General features: G+C 50.4%; 1 protein-coding gene across 2 annotated transcripts in view; it reads right to left on the bottom strand.

The window, feature by feature from the left end:
* The window catches only part of CCDC93 (coiled-coil domain containing 93), a 2,015,088-nt gene that overhangs the window by 164,007 nt on the left and 1,828,153 nt on the right, over positions 1–22,928 (bottom strand). For both annotated transcript variants that reach the window (XM_069616593.1, XM_069616592.1), the window contains one exon: positions 5,869–5,953. In XM_069616593.1, the coding sequence (XP_069472694.1) occupies positions 5,869–5,953 (85 nt within the window). The remainder of the gene's footprint in view (positions 1–5,868; positions 5,954–22,928) is intronic.

The following is a 22,928-nucleotide window of genomic DNA, read 5'->3' on the forward strand; positions in this document are numbered from 1 at the left end:
TAGATTGATTGATTCCGGGTTTGGGTGGAGCACCTGACCTTCCGACTGAGAGAGGAGATCCATCCTCCGAGACAACCGGAGAGGTGGACAGATGGTCATGTCTAGGAGATCTGAGTACCAAGTTCTCGTAACCCAATCCAGGGCGATCAAGCTCAGGGTCGCTCGGAATCTCCTCAACCTCCTGAGAACAGAAGGAATAATGGGAATCAGAAGGAAGGCATAGTGGAGGTGGAAGGTCCAGTCCACCAAAAACATTCCCCAGTGCACCTCTCGCCAGGCAAAACTATCTGCACTTACTGTTGGACTAAACAGATTCACCACTAGGGTACTCCACTAAGAGAAGACCTCCTCTAAGGCTTCCTGGCACACTTCCCACTCATTTGAGACTGTGCTCTGCCTGAGCGTCCGCCAATCCATTCTCTGGCCAGATGTACCGCTGAGACTGAGATCTGATTCTCTAAGAGCCAGAACCACAGCTGCATCTACTCTCTGCAAAGGGGAAGGGAGCACATGCCATTTTGCTTGTTCAGATAGTGTATGACCACTGTATTTTTCCATCAAAATCATGATGTGCTTTCCTTTTAGAGAGGGCGCAAACACCTTCAGGGCTAACCAGATCGCTCACAGCTCCAGCCTGTTTATGTGCCACTGTCATTCCATCACTGACCAAAGGCTGCTCACTTGCAAGTCCTCGCAGTGAGCACCCAAACCTATCAGTGATGTGTCCGTGACCACCGTGGCCTGGGGCTACGGAGGCTAGTAAGGCTCCCCAGCCAACATGTTCTCACTGCTGGCCTACCAAGAGAGATCGTTGGCCACCGACCTGGACACTTTTAGACAGTCTGTCAGTCATCCAGGTATGGGAACACATGGACGCCGGATCTCCTGAGGTGAGATGGGACTACCGCCATAGGCTTGTGAAGACCCTCAGGTGGAGGTCAACCCAAAGGGGAGCACCTTGAGCTGTGAGTGCTTATCCCCTATAAAGAATCTCAGGAATTTCCTGTGCTTTTGTTGGATCCGTACATGGAAATATGCGTCCTGAAATCTGAGAGCGTGGAGAATGTCTTTCAACATCATCATCTTGAACTTTTCCTTTCTCAGGATTTTGTTCAAGGCCCTGAGGTCCAAGGTGGGCAAGGAGTCCTCCGCCCTTCTTGGGTGCCAGGAAGTACCGGGAATACCAGCCAGATCCACTCTGCTTGGGGGGTAACTCTTCCAAGGCAACCCTCAAAAGCAGAGTTTGCAGTTCTTCCTGGAGATCCTGTTCCAGTTGTTGAGGAGGAGGGGGTGGCCTGTCTGGTGGCCTTCGCAAGAAAGGCAGACAGTACCCCTACTGGACGAACTGAAGTGACCAGGCATCAGAAGTAATCTCCCACGACTGGGACCAGTGCTCACCAATCCGTCCACCAAATGGGGAAACGTGAGGGGAGAATTCCAAGGGGCTTCGAGGATGGAGGCGCCCCTGCTGCTGCTACCACCATCTGCTGGCATCCGGAGGCCCGTCTTGTCCCTTTAGGATCATGAGAAATGCCTCTGCCCCTGCCTGGGCTGCAGGAGCTGAGGCTTCCTGCCAAAGGTGGCTTAATGCCTGTAGCCTCTCCCTCTTGAGGCAAAGGAAAAGGCAGGCTTTGCAGGCTGTTGGACAGCTGGGCCTAGAGACTTGGTGGCTAGCTTAAAGTCCTTAAACATTCCCAATTACTTGTCTGCCTTGGGGCAGAGAAGATTCTCGCCATCAAAGGCGATGTCCAGTAACTTGCTCTGGACGTTAGGCGAGAATCCCATTGTGTGCAGCTATGCCTGCCTCCTCAAGACGGTCGCAGACCCCATCAATCGTCCCACGCAATCTGCGATGTCCAGGCCCATCTGCAGTGACTGCCGGGCCACCTCTTTGCCATCGTCCACAATTCTCACGAAGGCTTCATGCATTTCCCCCTCAAGAATGTATTGTGTGGCTTCCCTGATAGCCATCCACAGGCCAATAAAGTACTTGGTGAATGGGCATGACGTGTTAAGTCCCTTAAGGAAACTTCTAGACATGGACGTGGCTGCCCTAGCGTACACAGTGGCTGCCTGCATCACTAGCCCCTATGGGGTAGGGCGAGTGGAGAGATAGACATGGTCTCCCCTTGTCGGCCTGTACTTCTTAGTGAAATTTGAATTTACCGTTAGAGTAGTGCATGGTCTCTGCCATACGGTGGCGATGGTGTCGGCAATAGCCACATTAAATGGCATGGCCCTCTAAGTCGAGGGAGCCTCCTCCAAAATATCTGAGTTCATAGTCCGACAAGGGTCTGGCTGGGGCACTCCAACCAAGGGCATCTACCACCCTATCCACCGTGGCCCAGTATTTGGAATTTGCAAGTCCATCGGATGGGCCTGCTGCGTCACAGGAGGCATAAAGTGCCATGCTACCTGACTCAAAACTCTCCCACCCACTGCATCAAACGCTTGGATTCCCCAACAAGGAGAGTATTTGGAACAGCTGTAGCTCTTCCCCCAGCAGTGGCAACATATATGACTAGACTCTTTGATGAAGAGTGGGCCTTAAGAAGAATTGCGTCTCCCGGTCTAGTACTATGTTTCTGTGCTAGGTCCTTTCTCACACATGGAATGAAGACTTGTCTAGACGACAATGGTGGCAGGTTGTCTGTTAATGCCCCACTAAAGGGCAACAATAAGACCATAGGAGTTTGAAGCTGCACAATGTTTGTTATAGTATGAGTGGGGATCTGGTCAGAAGTGGTCAGCAGCCCTAGGTTACCAACAACCCTAATTATAACCTATCAGAATGACCCGACATTAGGCACTAGTGTAATGCTGGAAATGCATCGGAGGGACAGGGCCTCCGTATCCTTGTCCTTTACTGCTTTTTATCGTGTGTTCTGTCGTGTTTTCCACGCAGGAGTTCATGTGGGACTCCTGGGGGTGCAGCTCTCCCAGGCTCTGTTATTGGAATCGGTAGATTCCTGATGGAGACAAGATGGCCCCCATGGCCTCTTGCCTTCCATCGCCTGTTACCATGATCTTCCCGAAGTCCCGGGAAGCCCAGACTCTGTCCCTTCCCCCTGACTGGCTGTTGAGTGGAAGTTCCATATATGGTAGTGTGGGGAAGTGCTGACCAGACTGGCTGGAGCCTTCCCAACAACTGCCTGTGGGTGGGACCTGGGTGAATGGAGTGTGTAACGAATACGCATTCTATGTTGTGGGTGTCTAGTATCTGGTGTTTGACACAATGACTGAGACAGCCCTGCCCGAAAGCGTTATGAATGCAGTCTGGAGTGTTGAATGGCGTGGTACTTGTCCCAATACACAAAACTTATTGTGAATGTCTGGAGAGAAGTGAATGGCCTGAATGCACTGTGTGCCTGATTGGCTGCCTGCCTGCATGAATGCTCTTAGTCGTGATTGGATGTTTGATTATGACCCAGCGGAATGAATGGGAGATCAACAGTATATCTGGGGACCTCTCACTGCTAGGAATCGTGTTCAGAAGCTGAAGAAAAACTGGAGTTGAAACTGAAGCTTAACCTTGAAGCCCTGCTGGAAGAGAAGAATTGCTGTTGCTCTCCATCAATCTGAAAGCTGCTGTGTCTCCAAGGACTGACCCAGAGAGGACCTGGTAAGGCGCCCTCTTCCCGAGCTACAAGGGACCATCGTGCACCAGCTGATCTTTGCCAAAGCCCCCTGGTAGACAGACCTATGACAGGCTGCTGACCGGAGACGGGGACTGCCGCGGAATCCCAAAGAGAAGCGCCCGGACTGTTGTCCGCCACTGTCGACGACCGCCGTCGCCGACTGGAGCTGCCGTGCTCCCGCTTGCCTAAGAATTTAATTTGAGCCAAGGACGCTCTCGTCCGCATCGTCGCCGCTGTATCCTGCCGGAGAAGGCCTGACCGTCGACGCGCCGAGGAGCATCCACCGATGGGTTTCCCGCCACCCAAAGACCACTATCGACACTGAGGTGCCCCGCACACCTCTTCCTTGCAGGACGTTTACGCTTCCCCGTCAACGCGCCGCTAGGAACGAAGCTGCCACTTCACCATTGTAGCTCACCCTGTTCTCCGTCGGACGTTCGACGATCCTTGACTTCTGCCTTAAAGGGAGGACACTCACGAAGGGCTGTCGATTCCCTGCCGAGGAACGCTAGGCTGCCAGGTACTTTGGGGTTGCAGAAATATTGGGAAGCCTATTGTGAACAATATATGGACTGGGCTTGTATCTTTATTCTACAGGTTGCCCAGATGGGGGGATCTCCACACAGAGCTGTGTTTAACGGTAGCGACCAGTACACTGCCAATTGTTCAACCGGCTTGCTTTCCGTCCTCACTCTACTGCTGGTTTCCTCTTTATTGATCTGTGTGACATTTTGACAGTATAGTTGATGCACTTTAACGAGATCTGATAATATTTGTGGTACCACTGTAGAACTGTATATATTTACCATTGTTCACAAAGTGAGTTATTGTGATAGTGTACATAACCTTGAATATTAATTATATAGAGACTGTGTTTTAACCGATACAGTGTGCAGACATTCCTTTGTGGGTGCTTGGGGACTACACTGTACTTAAGAACCAGCCTGCATGACCTCCTGAGAAACTAGGCCTTGATTGCTTGACCACGTACCAATAATTGAGAATCTTGGCTGGGGTCCTCTGTGCCTCTCCTCTACCATATAGAGAGCAGAAGTACAGACACCCCCCTCCAGTCTTTACACCCAGTCACATCATGTTCGGACACAAGGAGTAGCGTGGTCGAGGCGGGAGGAAGTCAATGAGACTATGTCGAGCCACACTACACCCCCTGTTTATATTTGTAGAGCAGCAGATACTGAGGGGATAAGCTATAAAAAACGAGCAATGTGTGGGAGAATGCAGTCCATTGAAGAGAATTTAAATACTTCTGAGGTGTTCCTGAAGCGAGAAGAGTATTCAAAAAAAAAGAACTAAGGTCGTGGGGTGTGGTGCCTCAATATATACTGGCCCCAACATCATGTCTGCCGTGTAGAGGCGCTGGGCAGAGCCGACACAGCTGCCATGCACCTGAAGGTTTCTGAGGAGCAGCTGAGCTGGGAGATAGATCTCAAAGATGAGAAACCGGTGGGAGGTAGGAATCCATTAGAAAAAGTTGCTCAGAAACAAGCAATTTATTTGGACGGGTGACAAAGTCACAATTATTTATTTATTGCTGTTTTGGAAAAATACCAACTGTGTGGCCAGTCACTTCTTAGCACCCAGTTAAGTAGTTAAGCCTTCAGGTTTCAAGGAAAGTAACTTAGTTAAAGGACCACATCTTATCTATTAGGAGTCAACAGAGCAGCTACTAGTTAGCCCCCTATTGCTTGCCATTCCTGATGGAAGCTGATAATGTCTGCCAATACTAAAAGAAGGTCCCACATTAGACCTGGCATTGGTGTGTGTCCTTCCATGCATTAAAAATAAGTTGCCATCGGCATGGCCTAGTCCGCCGCTCTTTCCCCTTCCTTCACAGTTTGACAAATTGAAGCATTTTCTTATCTATTCTCTGCCTCGAAGTAAATATTTGGAGTACACTAGGAAATTAATGTAAGCATTCACCTATGAGCAAAAGGGTACGAATTTGTATGCTCTGTGTCAAATATGTCATATTCATATGTTCCTAACAGTGCATTTTACTGTTTACATTAATTGTTACCAACATGCTATATATACATTGCATTACCAAACTTTGTTTCCAAAATAAAGCTTCCAACAATCTTAGTAAGTGAAATGATTATACAGCGCAGAAGTAGCCGGAAGATGCAACACGGTAGAGAGATGGTCATGTAATCTTTGAAGACTTTCCTGAAAGGGTTGCAGGAACACACAAGAAAAGAAATAGTTTTACCTTCATCCGATTCTGTTTAATCCCCTCTACAATCTGCTCCATCTGACGCAGAAACTGCTCCCGTGTCCCAGAAGATGCCATAGCTCTGCAATACAAAGACATCAGGAAAACACGCCCTTGGACTCTTGAACATATTGCAGATCTGTTCAAGACTTGACATTTGAAATAAGCACAAAGGCTGTTTTTTTAACAAGAGTTCTTTATTAACCTTTCTTTATCAAATGTATTACCGTCATAAGAGTAATGTCAATGTCAACATATCACATCTTCCGACGACCCTCTCAGTGAAGATCCTTGATTTAACACTTTTCTGAACAACCTCAAACTTAACATCATTCAAATTCTCCCTTATTCCGTCCCTCCCTACCCCGCCTATGGTCATCATATTTGTACTACAGAACGCATTGCTGAACAGATGCTGCATGCAGTGGTTGGTAGTAAACCAAATGTTTTCAAATTTTTAGGTATGTACAGATTTGCATAATCGCTGTTTGCATATTGTAGTAATGGAGTCCACACCTTCTCGAAACCGTGAAGAGGTTTGTTAAAGACTGCAGTCATCCTGTCCATACCATTGTATGCTGCTCTTTTTTTGTCCTATTTCCTCTTTTTATATCCAAAATATATTGAGTTGCATTCTGCCTACCTCAAACCAATACTGAGAGAGCATTCTGTGAGACAGGTTCATGATGAATCAATTTTTTGCAAAACGTCTAGTAACAAGAACATTGTCACAAAATGTCTGCATAGGGCCTAGCTTGTTATGTCAAACTGTATTGACACTTGGACCTAAGGTTTTTAATCACTTTAGAATTTTGGTTCATTGTTGTCGATATATGTTATTTATTTTCATATTTTCCACGTTCAAGTCACCCTATACATTTTCTACGGATTGCCTTGCGACTCCATATTATGTAATGTATTGTGAACATGGATATTTTAACTCGTGTGAAATTGTATTTTTGTACGTATTGTGTTGATCATGTATTTTGTAAAGTTTTATGAAACATGTCGAAATAAACGATGGTGATGATGCTTCAAGTTTTTGCCATTATCCTTGCAATGCACCATTTAGCCGTGGTCAGCAGTTGCATATATAAAGTTAGACTACTCCCTTTTACCTTCCTCGCCCACCCAGAAATATAAACACAGGGTCCTCTGGTATTGGTTTTCCCATTGTCCTGTTAATTGTCGTTCTCGTCTCAAGACTAAAATTCCATTGATGTGGGCAGCCCCACCAAACATATGGTGTCATGCCCAATTGGCTGCAGCCCTTCAGCAACTACCCAGTCGTTTTGGATTCCACTTTTATAATGCTACTGGTGTGCAATGCCATTGATGATATAATATTAGTTGCCATTCCCAGTTCTGTACCCCAGTTATACTTTTGTAATCCCCCACAAAGATTTTATCTCAGTCTTCTACTGTGAGTTCCCACCCTAACTGGTGGTCTCTTGTATTGGCTTGTGATTAGGATGTTATATATGTTCGATATTAGCCCCTTGGAGGAGACTGCCTGTGAGATTACTGCTTCAAATTGGGTTTAATTTCCACACTCCCTCCCCCCAAACCCTTTGACTTTTAGCTGCAGCGCCCAGTGTCTCACTTGAACTTTGTCTATTTCCCTAAAGGCCAAATTCTTCCTTACACTATTTGAGTCATTTAACTTAGCCATTTTGTAAATATCCCCTAGTTTACCAACTCGTCCAGATGTCCATCTTTCAAAGTTGCTATGGTCTAACTCTACTAACCCTAGAGTGAAGCTCGGGGGGTGCGGGGAGGGGAACGGTGAGGGAAGCTGTCAAGTGGAGATGTTTACCTTGTCCCACGTTTTGAGAGTATTATTGGTAACCTGATTAGCTTGAAGTTAAGCTGGCCTGGGTCCCTTTAGGAGCCAGAGTTATTTCCATTATTGGTAACCTGATTAGCTTGAAGTGAAGCTGGCCTGGGTCCCTTTAGGAGCCAGAGTTATTTCCATATCCACTTACCCTACTTGTTCTATCTCCACCTACTGTTTGGGGGAGTCTCTATTTGTCCATTCTGCCAGTATTCTCAGCTCCGGCTCTTGATAACATTGGAAAAGATTTGGACATCATACTCTGCCTTTCCCTTTTGGTCGAAAGATGATCTGTTTCGACACTCTAGGCTTGCCTCCCTTCAAAATGCGTGATATTATCTCCTTTTGGGTTCTGTTTAACTCTGTTATTATTATCGGGAAAGGGTGTGCTTGGAACATGTCCAGCACTCTGCAAAATATTCATTTTTATGATCGCTATTCTCCCTAGCCATGACAAATAGTGATCCCCTCCATCTGGCAAAATCAGATCGAATCTGTGCAAACAATCAATTGCGTCCAGATGTCTTTGCACCAGGTGCGCTATACAAATAAACAAAATACAAATACAGTCTGGGGTGATTGGCTTTGTAAAGTTTACTCAATTGTGGAGCTATTGGGATGCCTCGATATTTTATTGATTTTGTCACCCACCTTAAAGGGGTCAGGCTCGTTAGCTCACTGACGTTACCCAGGACAGTTTATAAATGTCTGATTTAGAGAAATGTACATAAAATCCCGAAGACCAAAAAATGTTTTTTTACTCTTGCATCAGACCCGGTAAAGAAATCTCTGGGCCAGTGATCATGAAGAGAACATCGTCTGCAAAAAGGCTTCATTTTTACTTTGCCACGCCCATTTTACCCCTTTCAATTTCTCCAGAATCCATAACTTTCTGAGAAAACATCTCTTTCATTTGGGGCGAATATGGTTTAAGTTACTTACCTGTAAATATTGTTCTCCAGCATGGTTCTGGCATGGATTCACATGCTCATGAATACTCCCTGTCGTCAGGCTGGAAATCCCTAGTGAAAGAAAAAACTATTTCACTTTCACTTTAAAACTGTATTTCTCCTCTAAAGCAATCATGGTGCCCCCATCCAATGACAGTCCTCTCCCTAAGCTCCACCCCTGACCCCTGGTGGCCATTTTAAGATTTGGTAAGCACGTAAAGTGGAAGTATGAACCAAGAAGGGGAAGGCGAGAGGGTTTGCATGTGAATCCATGCCAGACCCATGCTGGAGAACAATAGTTACAGGAAAGTAACTTAAACCTTCTCCAGCATGGGATCGGGCACGGATTCACATGCTCATTAATGATCTTTCTATGGATTCTTCTCCCGCTCTGCTGCTCAGAAACTTTGTGCCGGGTGCACAGTGGACCTCGACTCGGCCATCGATTGTCGGTCCGACTTGTCCGGCTCTCGATCGTCGGCTCCGGAAGTGACGTCATGCGTCTTATAAGTAACACATCACTACGCCCCATGCTTTAGTTCCTCCTTTTTTTCCCCCCATGCCGGAACGCTGCAGAAGGAAAAACCACAGGAGGAGGATAATCAGCCGGTAAACAGTTAACAAGGATACATCCCAACAGGGTGATCCCACACACAATGATTTAGTATTTTTAAAATGTTTTTATGAGACAGAAGCAGTCATCTCAGAGCCATCACCAGATGTCTTCTCGTTTGGACAGAAGCAACAAGCCACTTAACTTTCTGAGCGAGGATGGATGGGAGGGTCGAGGAGTAATCTGTGGGAGAAGAATCCATAGAAAGATTGCTACGGTGCGTAATTTCTCCTTCAATGGATTGGTTTTCTCCCGCAGATTCTGCATCTTGATAGACTCCCCAAGCAGTTAGAATATCGGAGGAGGACAGAACGTTTTAAACAAGTATATTCTGCAGAACCGCCCTACCAAACCGTGCATTAGCTCCCTGTGCAACATCCAAGGCATAGTGCTTGGCAAATGTATGTAAGGATGACCATGTGGTTGCCCAACATATGTCCATAGCAGCAACCCCTCTTTGGAGGGCAGTAGAGGCCGAAATCCCTCTGTTGAATGGGCCTTGATGCCCGTTGGATGCACCCTGCCTGCCAATTGGTAACACTCAGATATGCACAAAACAATCCAAAGTGACAGAGTTTGTTCCGTTATGGCAAGACCTTTTCGAAACAAAGAATGGGCCACGAACAACGGATCTGACCTCCGAAACACCGATGTGCGAGCAAAATAGAACCTCAATGCTCTCTTCTGGTCAAGGCAGTAGAAGGAACAAGTTACTTACCTGCAACTATTGTTCTCCAGCATGGGTCTGGCATGGATTCACATGCTCATGAATATTCCCCATCGTCAGGCTGGGAATCCTCGGTACAGAAAAAAAATCAGTATCAGTTTCATTTCTGATCTGTCTTTCCTAGTAGTAACCAATCACTGATCTATGGGTCATACTGCCCACAGCCAATGACTGCCTCTCCCTAAGCCCCGCCTCCGGCAGCCATCCTCAGATTTGGTAGCACGTAAAGTGGCAGTATGACCAAGTGAAGAGCCGCAGAGGGGTAGGCGGGAGGGTTCGCATGTGAATCCATGCCAGACCTATGCTGGAGAACAACAGTTACAGGTAAGTAACTTGTTCCTTCTCCAGCATGGGGTCTGGCATGGATTCACATGCTCATGAATATAAGATTACATAGCATTACACACATGCACAACCACGGGAGGTGGCAAAACGCTCAACATTAAGCAATACATAAACTCAACATTAAGCAACTCTTACCTCCTCACCAGGCCCTTCAGGCGAACAGGTTGCGCAGCACTGCTTGGCCGACCCTGGACTCCTCCCTGGAATCCCGATCGACGCAGTAGAATTTCGTGAAGGTGTGCGTCCACCTCCATGTAGCAGCTCTGCAGATGTCCAGCAGGGGCACACCAGACAAGAACGCCGTGGTAGCAGCGATCGCTCTGGTCGAATGGCCTCTCGGACGGCCAGGCAGCGGTCAGTTTGCTAACCGGTGACAGTGCATGATACAGCCGGAGAGCCATCTGGAAATGGAAGCCTTCGAGAGAGCCTTCCCTTGATTCACAGGTTCAAAGTTCACAAAAAGCTGTGACGTCTTCCGAAAACTCTTTGTGCGGTCCACGTAGAACTTCAGCACTCTAGCTGCATCCAGCGAGTGCAAAGTCCTCTCGGCCGGCGACGAAGGAGACGCGAAGAAAACTGGTAACACCAAGGCCTCGTTGAGGTGGAAGTCCAACGGCACCTTGGGCATGAAGGAGGGGTGCGTCCTGAGCACCACCTTCGTGTCGTGAAAAGTCAAGTGCGGAGGCTTGCAAGATAGGGCCTGAATCTCTCCCACGTGCCGTGCAGAGGTGATGGCCACAAGAAAAGCTGTTTTCCACGATAGGAACTTCAACGGTGCCATATGCATAGGCTCAAACGGAGTCCCCATGAGCCTAGTCAGCACCACGTTGAGCTCCCACGCCGGGGCTGGGGCCTTCACCGGCGGGAACGAGCGGAATAGTCCCTTCATAAATTCCTTCACCAGGCGATGAGACCACAAGGACACCCGTCCTGTTGTCCTGGTGTATCTGGAGATGGCAGCCAGATGTATCTTGATGGAGGCGTGAGCTAGTCCAGCCTTGGCCAACGACAGTAGGTACGGCAGTACTTGAGGGGCCGTAATCCGTAGAGGGTTAATCTTCTGTGCCCGGCACCAGACAGAGAACTTCTTCCATTTGTATCCGTAACACTTGAGAGTTGAAGACGCCCTGGCCTTTGCAAGAACCTCTCTGCAGTCGACCGGTATATCAAACTCTAGTGCTGCAGGAGCCAGGCCTGCAAGTTCAGCGACTTTGGGTCGTGATGAAGAATGGCGCCTCCTTCTCTGGAGAGAAGATCCACGTCCACGGGCAGTATGACTGGTGGGGACGCCGATAAGTCCAGAAGGTCTGGGAACCAGATCTGTCTCGGCCACGCTGGTGCGACGAGGATCATCCTGCACCGGGACCTCTTGAGCTGGTTGACGAGCCGGAGTAGAAGTGGCAACGGCGGGAAAGCATAGAGGAACAGGTTGTCCCAGGGGAACGAGAAAGCATCGCCCATGCTCCTCGGTTGGGGGAACCTGCTGGCGAACCTCTGGCACTTGGAGTTTGTCGTCGTCGCGAAGAGATCGACCTGGGGTCTGCCCCACAGCCTGAAGAGTCGATCCACTTGATCCTGGCGTAGCTCCCACTCGTGGCACGAGCGCAGCTCCCTGCTGAGTGAGTCGGCGATGGTGTTCTTTATCCCTGCCAGATGAAAAGGTACCAGAAACATCCCCTGGTCAATGGCCCAGTGCCAGAGATCCTGGGATTCTTTGGACAGGGCTGGGGATCTGGTTCCACCATGCTTCCTGATGTAGAACATCATGGTGGTGTTGTCGGTGAAGATCCTCACCACATTGCCCTTGAGGGATGGAAGAAAGGACCTGAGGGCCAAAACATTGCACGGTGTTCCAGAATGTTGATATGAAGCTGTTTTTCCTCCGGGAGCCAAAGGCCTCTCGCCTGGAGATTTCTGGTATGCGCTCCCCACCCTTCCAGGGAGGCATCCGTCGTCACCGTTACCTGGTGAGCTGGGGTCTGAAAGTCTGCGCCCGCCGTCAGATGAGTGTGGGTGCCCCACCACCGGATCGCTCGTCAGAAGGTCTCGTTGAGCAGCATCCTGTCCTCGAAGCTGCCCGTCGCCTGGATACAGCGTGCGTCGAGGAACTCTTGCAGTGGACGCATTCGAAGTCTGCACAGGCGTACCAGATAGATACAGGAGGACATCATCCCGAATAGGGATTTGTTGGATCTTACCCTGGCTATGTCCGTGGCTAGCAGGCGTTGCACCTTGCCCAGGATGGCTTTCGTCGGACGGCGAGGCCAGCCGTGCCACTGTGTCGAGCTTGGCTCCCATGAAACAGAGCGACCTGCGAAGGAACCAGGTGGGATTTGGGGAAGTTGATGGAGAACCCGAGGTCCGTGAGTAGCTGGACCGTCTTCGCTGTGTGTTCTACGGCGAGCTCCCTTGTCCTTGCTCGGATGAGCCAGTCGTCCAGATAGGGATAGACGTGGATCCCTTGCAGGCGTAGCCACGCCGCAACTGGTGTTAGGCACTTGGTGAATACCCTGGGTGCCGACTTTAATCCCAACGGGAGGGCCTTGAACTGGTAGTGCCGTCCTTGGACCATGAACCTGAGGAACTTCCAGTGTCCTTTTAGAATGGGGATGTGGAAGTAGGCATCCTCCAAGTCCAACGACGACAGGAAATCGTCCTCCTCCAGCTGTCCCAGCACGTGCTGGAGGGTGACCATCCGGAACTTCTGAGCCTTGATGTACTTGTTCAGTCGCCGCAGGTCCAGGGTGGGACACCAACCTCCTGTCTTCTTCTTTACGAGAAAGTATCTTGAGTAGACCCCGGAGCCCCGAAGTCTCTTTGGGACGAGCTCGATGACACCTTTCTTGAGCATCGCCCTTACATCCAGCAGCAGCTGGGGTATGTGGTTTTCCTTCCTGGCCACGGGTGGCACCCAAGGGCACTTCTTTAGAAACTCGAGGGCGTGCCCCTGGGCCAGGGTATCCAGCACCCAACGGTCGGTGGAGATGGACTCCCACACGCTGACGAACTTCACCAGCCAGCCTCCCACCGGGGTGCTTCGGTGGGGGCCTGACGCCATGGTCGGTTCAGTCCTGTTTCGAGGCCGCCTTTCCGCCTTGACCTCCCTGGCGACAACGGCAGGAACCTCCAGACTTGCCCCGTCCTCTATAGGTCTCCTGCGACGAGGAACGGGCCGCTTGACGGTAGGTAGAGGACCTGCTGCCAGAACCTTTGGAGGTCCCTTGCTTGCCTCCGGTGTTCCGAAAGGACGGGCGTCGTTGCTGGAGAACTCCCAGGGCCCGGGCTGTCTCCGTGTCCGTTTTGATGGCTTGCAGGGACTCATCAACTGTCTTCCCAAACAGGTTGTTCCCGTCGAAGGGCATGTCCAACACTTTGGCTTGTACGTCCTGGAGGAAATCCGTCCCTTAAGCCATCCAAGTTGTCTGAGGCAAACACCGTTGCCCAACTGGCTGAAAGCGGTGTCAGCGATGTCCGTCGCCACCGTTATGGCGTGGTCCGACGCCACCTCGCCTTCTTGCAGGATTTCCAGGGCTTCTGCCCTCTTGTAGTCCGGCAGGAAGTCTGATAAGGGAGCGATTTTATACCAAAGTTCCCTGTCCTAACGGGCAAAGATAGCCAGGGCGTTGGCCGCCTTAATCATCACGCCGCCGACGTGATGACTCGTCGTCCCATTGCGTCGAGTTTCTTTCACTCGGCGTCTGGCGGTGAAGTCGATGCCGATGCCCCCCCGCCTTCGTCCTGGCCGCAGCCGAGCCGACTGAATCCGGGGTCGGCTGTGCTCTAAGGCATAGAGGGGCCGTGTTGGGGACCCGGTACATCTTTTTGTATCGGGCCCCTTATGCCGGTGTTGTCGACGGGTTCTTGAGGAGGGAGAGCCCCCTGTCACAGATGTCATCCAGTAGAGGTACCACGAGGACCGTCTTCCTCTTGGTCTCTCGACGTTGATAGAGGAACCCCTCCTCCTTTTCTTCAGGGAAGAGCTGGAAAAGCTTGGATGCCCTGGAGATCATCGCATAGAAGGATCCAATCTCATCGGGCGGGGAAGCCCTGGGAGGGCGGGACGACGGGAAGTCCACCCCCCTGTCGCCGCCCTCATCGTCCGTGCCCGTTGTGGCCGTGTCCGTGCCCGTGTCATCCCCATGGACCGTGGACGGGGAGGAGGGTTGAGCAGGCCTCGAGGGCTGGAAGGGTGCAGGGGGATGTGTTCTTTTGCTCTTGGGTGGTGGACTTCCCGACAGCCCTGCCCCTGGCTCCTCCGTCGGGCCTGGTTCTGGCTCCTCCCTCGGGGGTAAAGGCAATCTAGTCCTCATTTCAGAGCATAAGGATTGAATTGCCACCAAAATGGCCACCGAGTTGTCCTGCGGCACTGGCTGCAAAGGGCGCAACGGTTGGTCTGGGGTCCCGTCGGCGCCGCCGTTGCTTCCGTCGTCCCCCTCATCGGGATGCCTCTCGACAGGCTGGTCCCCCTCCATGCCCGCGTTGTGGCTCTCAGGGGCTTCGACAAGTTCCTCCTCAGAGGTTGTGGCTGAATCCACAACGGCCACTGCCCCCCCCTTTCTCCACCGGGGGCTTTGTGGCGGTTCTTTCGATGGGCTTGAAAGATGCCTCCCTCCGAGGTGGCAAGGAGACTCTGGACCCCGAGGCCGCTACCATAGGTGTAACCTCCGCAGGCTGCGCCAGGGTTGCCACAACCTCCTCGATAGAGGCCTTGGCTGGGTGAATCAAGGCCGTAGTCACTGACTGCGTGCTTGTGGCCTTCACCTTGGGGGAGGGCTCCCCGCCTCGCTCCCCTTCAGCCGAAATCTTCGAGATCGACCGGGGCCTCTCCAGAAGCTTGGCCGGGTTCTTGGATTTCCTCTTACCCGAGCCAGAGCGTTGGCTCGTGGTCGATGGCGCCGGGGAGGATGCGCCCTGCCTGGCAGCCGAGGAGCCCGACTGTTCGACGCTCCCGGTGCCCGTGGTCTCGCAGTGCTTAGCCTTCTGTTGGGCCCCCATCGCCGGGGCGCCCTCACAGGACTTAGAAGACCGCTCGGATTTCTTCTTTTGTCATGATGCCTACCTCCAAGGAGCCAGGTCCGACCCAGCAACCCCAGAGGCAGGCATCATTTCCCCCAGGGGAGTGCCAGTGGGCCCAAGCTGGGGCCCTTTGGACGCAGTCCTGGCGCCTTAGGCACCAGCCTCATGTTGGATCCCTGTCCTGGCGCCTTAGGCGCCAGGCTCATAAAGCTAGACATGTGTTCAAGTGTTTTAATGTGCACTTACCTGATGCAGACCATGCTGCCACATCCAGGCCCTCTTGAGGCCTGAATGGAACTACTTTACCTGTGGGATTACTTTCCACCCGGGTGTGGTCAGGGAAGGATACATACCTGATCGGAGGAATGATACACACTTGGAACTTCTTCCAAAGCTATTTAAACCACACCCGATCAGCAACTCACGCTTCGCGTTGTTCTGCTCACCGTGTCAGCTCCTGCATCTGGACCTCAGCCACGCCTGTCAGTATCCTGGGTCACCTGCAAAGGGAGACAAAAGACCTTACGTGCTAAATCAGCACCACAGAGGCATCACACCGACGATCCTGAAAAGGAAGACATCATTTTAAAAGCATTTCGCTACGATCGCTGCAGCGCTGCATTTCACTCACCTTTCCTGGACGCCACCATCTTCAGCAGCAATCATCCGGATCCACAGCCACTTCCCAGAACCTAGAGAGAAAGACAAGAACAAGGTGAGAGAAGGAAGGGAATAGGAACAGCTCAGTTTCCTTCTAAGTCTTACCTGTTGGGTCATTCCCATTTCATTTCGGGTCTTGCCGCTTCCAGGCATCCGGACCCCGGCCCCTATGGGGAAAAAAGACAAAGACATTGAATGAGCGAATGCAAAGACATTACCCGAGCGCTCATCCAGAACTTACCTGTCATTTACTGGAACTGCACGTATCACTTCGGGTCGGCGCCATATCTCCGGCATTCCGAACCCCGGCCCCTAAGGGGAAAAAGATAATGAACATTATTATTAAGCTTGGACTTTTGAACTTGCAACAGAACTTTTACAGAGCCTTACCTGAATAGTCAAGCTTACCTGAACTCCCATAATCCTCAATCCAGTGAAGTAACTGGGTTTCAACACGCCCCTGCATCAGACGCAGGATGGAGAGCTCATCCTTCCTGACCCTAAGGTGAGACTTCACGGGGAATCGTGGAAGGGTATCGTGGAGGGTTGGAAGAGAGTGGGAGGCTTGAGCATAACTCAGTCAGTAGGTAATACTCCCTTTTCACGCACAGGGGAATATTCCTGCGAGCCGGAGAAGCCAAAGTAGAGGGGCCCTTCCTGTCCATCTTCAGAGTCCTGCGCTTCACCATTGAAGAAGCATCAGCACTCAAAGCCAGACCTGCGCCTCCGTGGGAATCAGGTGAGCGTTACATTTTTTTCTTCTCACCCGACGGACTCTTTCCCTCCAGCCAGTTGGCAAGATGAAGATGGCGGTCCCTCATGGTTCGCTCCGACATGTTCCCGCAAAACGCACAGTCCTCCTGCACGTGCGTTTTGTCCTGGTGAAGACAGTAGAGGCATAAGGAATGCTTGTCTTCCTTGAACACTTTCTGCAGCTGGCATCCAGGGCAGGCCCTGAACAGCTTCCCGGGTGTCGAGCTCCCTTTCTCCTGGGCCATGTCCGGGGTAGGCCTCAGAAACTTCTGGAATCCTCCAAAAGAGTTGTTCGACGAAATCTTCACCCTTGAGGGGCGTAGAAACTTCCGAAACGGGTCCCCGTTGATCGGATGTAAAGACGGTGGAGCTTGAGGCTCAATTTAACTGAAAAATGAGAAATTCTCTTTGAAAAAGCGCGAAAACGCAGCAAAAGCTCGAGAACTACAGCATGAGGACTCCCAACACTTGAACGTGCGGTAAATATCTGAGGATGGCTGCCGGAGGCAGAGCTTAGGGAGAGGGCAGTCATTGGCTGTGGGCAGTATGACCCAGAGATCAGTGATTGGTTACTACTAGGAAAGACAGATCAGAAACAAAACTGATACTGATTTTTTTTCTGTACCGAGGATTCCCAGCCTGACGACGGGGAATATTCATGAGCATGTGAATCCATGCCAGACCCCATGCTGGAGAACCGCTCCTCTGCTTTCGAAGGATGTGGAGGAGGGTAAAAGACAGGCAAATCGATATTCTGGGACAAGTGAAACTCTGAAATCACTTTAGGAAGGAACCCGGGCCTGACTTTGAGAGAGACTTTCTCATGAAAGACCTTAGAAAGGGAGGTTTGCAGCGTAAGGCTTGCAGTTTGCTGCCCCCCAACCCCCTGGCATATGTTATCGGGACCAAAAAGACTGTCTTAAGGGACAACGGCCGCAAAGAACATGAATGCATAGGCTCAAACGGAGCCATCATCAAATAGGTAATAAACCAGATAATGGTCCCAATCTGGGACAACAAATGGGATTGGCGGAAACTTTTTGAGAAGACCCTTCAGGAACTGGGCCACGACCGGAATAATAAAAAAGGAATCTTGTTCTGGGGACCTCTTGAACACAGACAGGGCTGCCAAATATCCTTTGACTGTGGCAACCTGAAGAGTTAAAGAGACCAGTGACAGAAGAAACTCCATCACAGTGGTGGTGGGGCAAAGGATAGGGTCAGTCTCGCATTCTCTGCACCACGCCTCAAATCTTCTCCACCTGCACGCGTACAGAGATCTAGCAGAAGGTCTGCATGCAGCCAGCAATAACTCACCTACCTCCTCTGAAAGGTCCCAGTCATCATACCTCAACCTCCCAAGAGCCACGCATGTAGGTTGAGGGAATCCGGGGTCGGGTGGAACACTCAACCCTCCAACTGGGTTAGGAGATCCTGATGCTGAGGCAACCGGTGAGGCGGCCAGATTGTCAGATCCAGGACATCCGAGTACCATGTACACATTGCCCATCCGGGGAGATCAAAATCATGGCCGCTCGAAATCTCTTCAACCTCCTGAGAACCCAAGGGATGATGGGAATCGAGGGGAAGGCGTGGTGGCGAGGAAAGATCCAGTGCACTGTTCGCTGAGAATTCCCTCGAGCAAAACTGTTTACACTTCCTGTTGGACTCTGTGACGAACAGATCCAGTGCCAGGGTAGCCCAGAGAGTGAAGACCTTCTCTAGGACTTCCTGGCACACTTCCCACTCATGTGAGACTGAGGTCTGCCTGCTCGGAGCATCCAGCAAGGTGTTCATCTGTCCGATGAACTGCTGAGACCAAGATTTGGAATTCTCGCAACCAGAACCACCACTGAATTGCCTCTGTGCAGAGTGGGTGGGAGTGCACACCATCCTGCTTGTTGAGGTAGTGAATGACCACCATGTTGTCTGTCAGGATGAGGTAATGCTTCCCTCTGAGAGACGGGGCAAAGGCCCTCAGGGCTAACCTGATGGCCCGCAACTCCAGCCTGTTGATATACCACTTGGCTTCTGATGGAGACCAGACACTGCTCAGCTGCAAATCCTTGCAGTGGGTGACTACTTGGTTGAACACTGAAAGACAATCTGTGAGAGCTCCCAGATACTGAGAGCACTGGTCCCTCAGGAGCCACTGGGGGGGGTCTCATACGTAGCCTGGCCTCTGGCACTAGAAAAATACGGGAGGCCATGAGACCCATGATGGCCCGCAACTCCAGCCTGTTGATATACCACTTGGCTTCTGATGGAGACCAGACAATGCTCACCTGCAAATCCTTGCAGTGGGTGACTACTTGGTTGAACACTGAAAGACAATCTGTGAGAGCTCCCAGATACTGAGAGCACTGGTCCCTCAGGAGCCACTGTGGGGGTCTCATACGTAGCCTGGCCTCTGGCACTAGAAAAATACGGGAGGCCACGAGACCCAAGAGGCAGAGGAAGAAATCTGCTGGAAGAGTGGTGTGGTTCTGAAACAAATGCACCATCTGGGCTATGTTGCTTCCTCCTCGGGAAAAAAAGCCTTCTATACCTGGGTGTTTAGGACTGGAGATGCCGAACTGGTGTCAAATGGGACTTCTTCAAGTTGAGGGAGAAGCCCAGCCTGTGCAGTAGTAGGCAGGTGTTCTCCAGATGACAAGACCTGCCGCTGACTTCCCTCAGGTTAGCCAGTTGTCCACATACAGAAATATATGGACTCCGGATATCCCGAGGTCAACCGCAACTACTGCCATGAGCTTGGTGAAGACCTTTGGCGTGGAGGTCAACCCAAAGAGAAGCACACTGAACTGATAGTGCTTGGTCGCCTATGAGGAACCTTAAGAACTTCCTTTGCTTTTGATTTATCAGCACATGGAAATAAGCATCCTGTAGGTCTATTGACACCAGCCAGTTCTGTAGTTTGAGAGGGTGGATAATCTCTCTCAACGTCACCATCCGGAATTTGTCCTTCCTCAGGAACTTGTTCAAAGCCCCGAGGTCCATGATGGGACAGAGACCCCCCCTTCTTGGGCAATAGGATATACAGGGAATACCAACCCGACCTCTCTGATTGGGAGGTACCTTTCCACAGCACCCATCCACAATAGGGCCCTCAGACCTTCCTGGAGCTCCTGTCCCAGTTGGATTGGGGGAGGTGTGGGTCTGTCTGGAGGCCTTTTTAGAAAAGGCAGACAATAACCCTACCAAATCAACTGCAGGGCTGAGGCATTGGAAGTTAATTCCTGCCACTGGGAACAATGCCCTACCAACTATCCACCAACCGGTGCATCGTGGGAGGTGTGAGAAACCTGAGGGTATTCTCCCAAGTAGATCCCGGGAATCCTTTAATAAGGGGCCAGGGACAAAGTTGCCCTCTCAGATCCCAACCCTAGGGGTATGTGAGCGAGGGAGGATCACCAGGGTAGGGGGGAACCCACGGTTCTGCTGAGAGGAATGCCCAAAGGGAGACAGTATTATACCGAGGAAGAAGGTTAAGGGGACAGAGTCCCTGAGCTTTTTTTGGCTTATTGCATTTCTACCTGCCTTCCAACCAAAGAATCTCCCTTAATAAAATCCAATCACCCCTACACCTCTGGTAAATTAACAAGAAGCCCAAACCCTGTTACACTCGGAAACTACCTCTCCCAGAATCCCTGTTTTCCTATGTCATACCCGAATACTCCCAGTCATTCTCCTTCCTGGCCCTCTGATTACTATCTCCCACACTCCGAACCTGCTCAGATAAAACACTACCATTCCCAAAATCCCCCTTGTTTATTTCATGACAATAATCCCGGTCATTGCCGTTTGCTTCACAAACCCCGTGGAAGACAGCAGACTAACCCTTGAGCTGTTTACCGGACATGTCCCAACACAAGGGTCAGGCAGAATCAGGCTATTAACCAGAATCACACACACCCGACAGCCCTTTCCTTTCCCCACAGGGGAAGACGAGCAAGGCAGACCGCACAAAGTGAGAGCTAACTCAGCACGGCAGTTCAAGAGGAGGAGAAAGACGGTGCAAACCAAGCGGGTGACAAGGAGAGAATCGACTTTGCCATTTCGACCAAGGCCTGTGAAACCTCCTCCACTGATATCTAAGCCGGGGAGAGACGTTTGTCTCTGCAGTAGCAACCTTAACTCCAGAGAGAAGGAAAGCCAAGCGGGTCATCAAAGCCGGTGAGTCGAGGGGAGAGCCGATAAGAAACCAAACTGTGTTGAACGAAAGTAGCAAATGGCTGATTGAACTTTGAATGTACAAAGAACTGTCGATACCAGAAGGGGGAAAACCAGCAACAGAGGAGTCAGGCACTACGTGGGTGCTCACTCAAGATACTCTGGGCGATAACCGATTGTTGAAACTACCATTACCAGAAGGCCTTGGGAAAGGCAAGAACGGGGTCAAAGTTGTCATGCAGGGTCTAGTAAAATCCTTGGTACAGTTGAAAGTCTTTGACTGGCAAATCATTGTAAAGCTAAGGGATGTGAATCCCGCCTCGTCAGAACTGATCAAGGAAATGTGTGATTGACAAGGTTGGCAAGAGTGAACCCGAAGAAGGGATGCCGATGAACAGGGGCAAAGTCTGAAGTCCCAATAAACAGTGTGTTGACAAGAGTGAACCCGGCAGCGGGATGTCCACAGTGAACTGCTTAAAAAGACATTAAGATTTGTGAATGTCACAGATGTGATTGTGTTGAGAAATCACAGTGAAGCCGGCGGGGGGAGACAAACATTCAGGAAGGGTCTGAGCCTGGAAGAGGGGGACCCAAGGGGTAAAAAGCTGTCACCCGAAGATTACAGATCAAGTTATTGAATACAAGCCAGAGTGAATACAACAGAGGGAGGCTGATTTTCGAGAGGGGTCTGAGGCCGGAAGAGAGGGACCCAAGGGTGAGGAATCATCACCCAGAGTGCAACCAGAAAATAATGTTTGTTGTACTTTTGTTTTGTACTTTGAACCTGTCAAGCAAGAAAACGTAACAAACAAAGGTCCTGATATCATTAATAATTTTTTGTGGATCTGAGTCCAGAAGAAGGGGATCCAGGGTTGAAAAGTCATTACCCACCTTGCATACGGAAAGGAACTTTTTGTTTATTGTTTCGTATACATCAGGTACTCGGAGGTAAGAGACTTTTTGTAGAAAATAAACTTAACCACTGAAGGCCTTGATTGCTTAGAGGGGAACTGTTGGCTCGTGCTGGGAAAGCTTGTGCGTGTGCTGTGCTCCGGAATCCCACCTTGTCCCGTGCTCAAAACTTTTTACCGGATCCTGACTTCTTATTTGTGAACACTTCTTTCTTTCTTATGAACATTATCCCACACTCTTTTGTATTTAGATGTAAAGATTAGCAATGGCTTTTTCTTAGTATAGGCCCTTTTTTTTGACAAAAAGCCACTAGGACTGCCTTATTATTATTTGATGGTCGAAGCTTGCTCCCATCTTAGATTTAGGTTTAGCATTTTTCCAACCTACCGATGCAGTTTAATACACACCCTTGAACTGGGATCACTTTTGTCTGTCTTTACTGTTGCCACCATGAGTTCTTTACAGAGGGGAAATCAAAGCGGCTTAGACGGCACGGTTGACTCTGCCGCTGCTGCTGCTTGTTGGCCACTAGATGCCCCTCTGCCCCTTCCGGGCTGTAAGAAGCGCCTCTGCCCTTCCCTGGTTTGCGGGAGCTGCGCCTTCCTGCCATCGGACACATACCATCTATAGCCTCTGCCCCTGGAGGCGAAGCTGAAGGTAGGTTTGGCCGGCTGCGCTGCTAGGCCCAATGATTTAGCAGCCAACTTTGATTCCTTGAATTTCTCTAAGGATTTGACAGCTTTCTGCCCGAAAAGCATGTCACCTTCAAAGGGCATGTTCAGCAACCTGTTTTGAACATTTGGAGAGAAGCCAGAAGTTTTTAGATAGGCTTGGCATCTTATTACAACTGCTGAACCCATTGCACTGCCAACACAGTCTGCTACGTCCAGGCCTGTTTGTAATGACTGCTTGCCTACCTCCTTCCCATCCTCCACCAGCTGTAAAAATCTGTCCCGCATAGCACCCTCAGGAACGTATTCAGCAGCATGTTCTACAGCCTTCCATAAGCCAAAAGAGTACTTGGCAAATCAACATGCTACTTTAGTGGCTTTGAGCGCCATGCTACCAGAGGTG

Source organism: Ambystoma mexicanum, chromosome 9, assembly GCF_040938575.1.
Source record: "Ambystoma mexicanum isolate Mex_15411 chromosome 9, UKY_AmexF1_1, whole genome shotgun sequence".
In the NCBI taxonomy this organism is placed as follows: Eukaryota; Metazoa; Chordata; class Amphibia; order Caudata; family Ambystomatidae; genus Ambystoma; species Ambystoma mexicanum.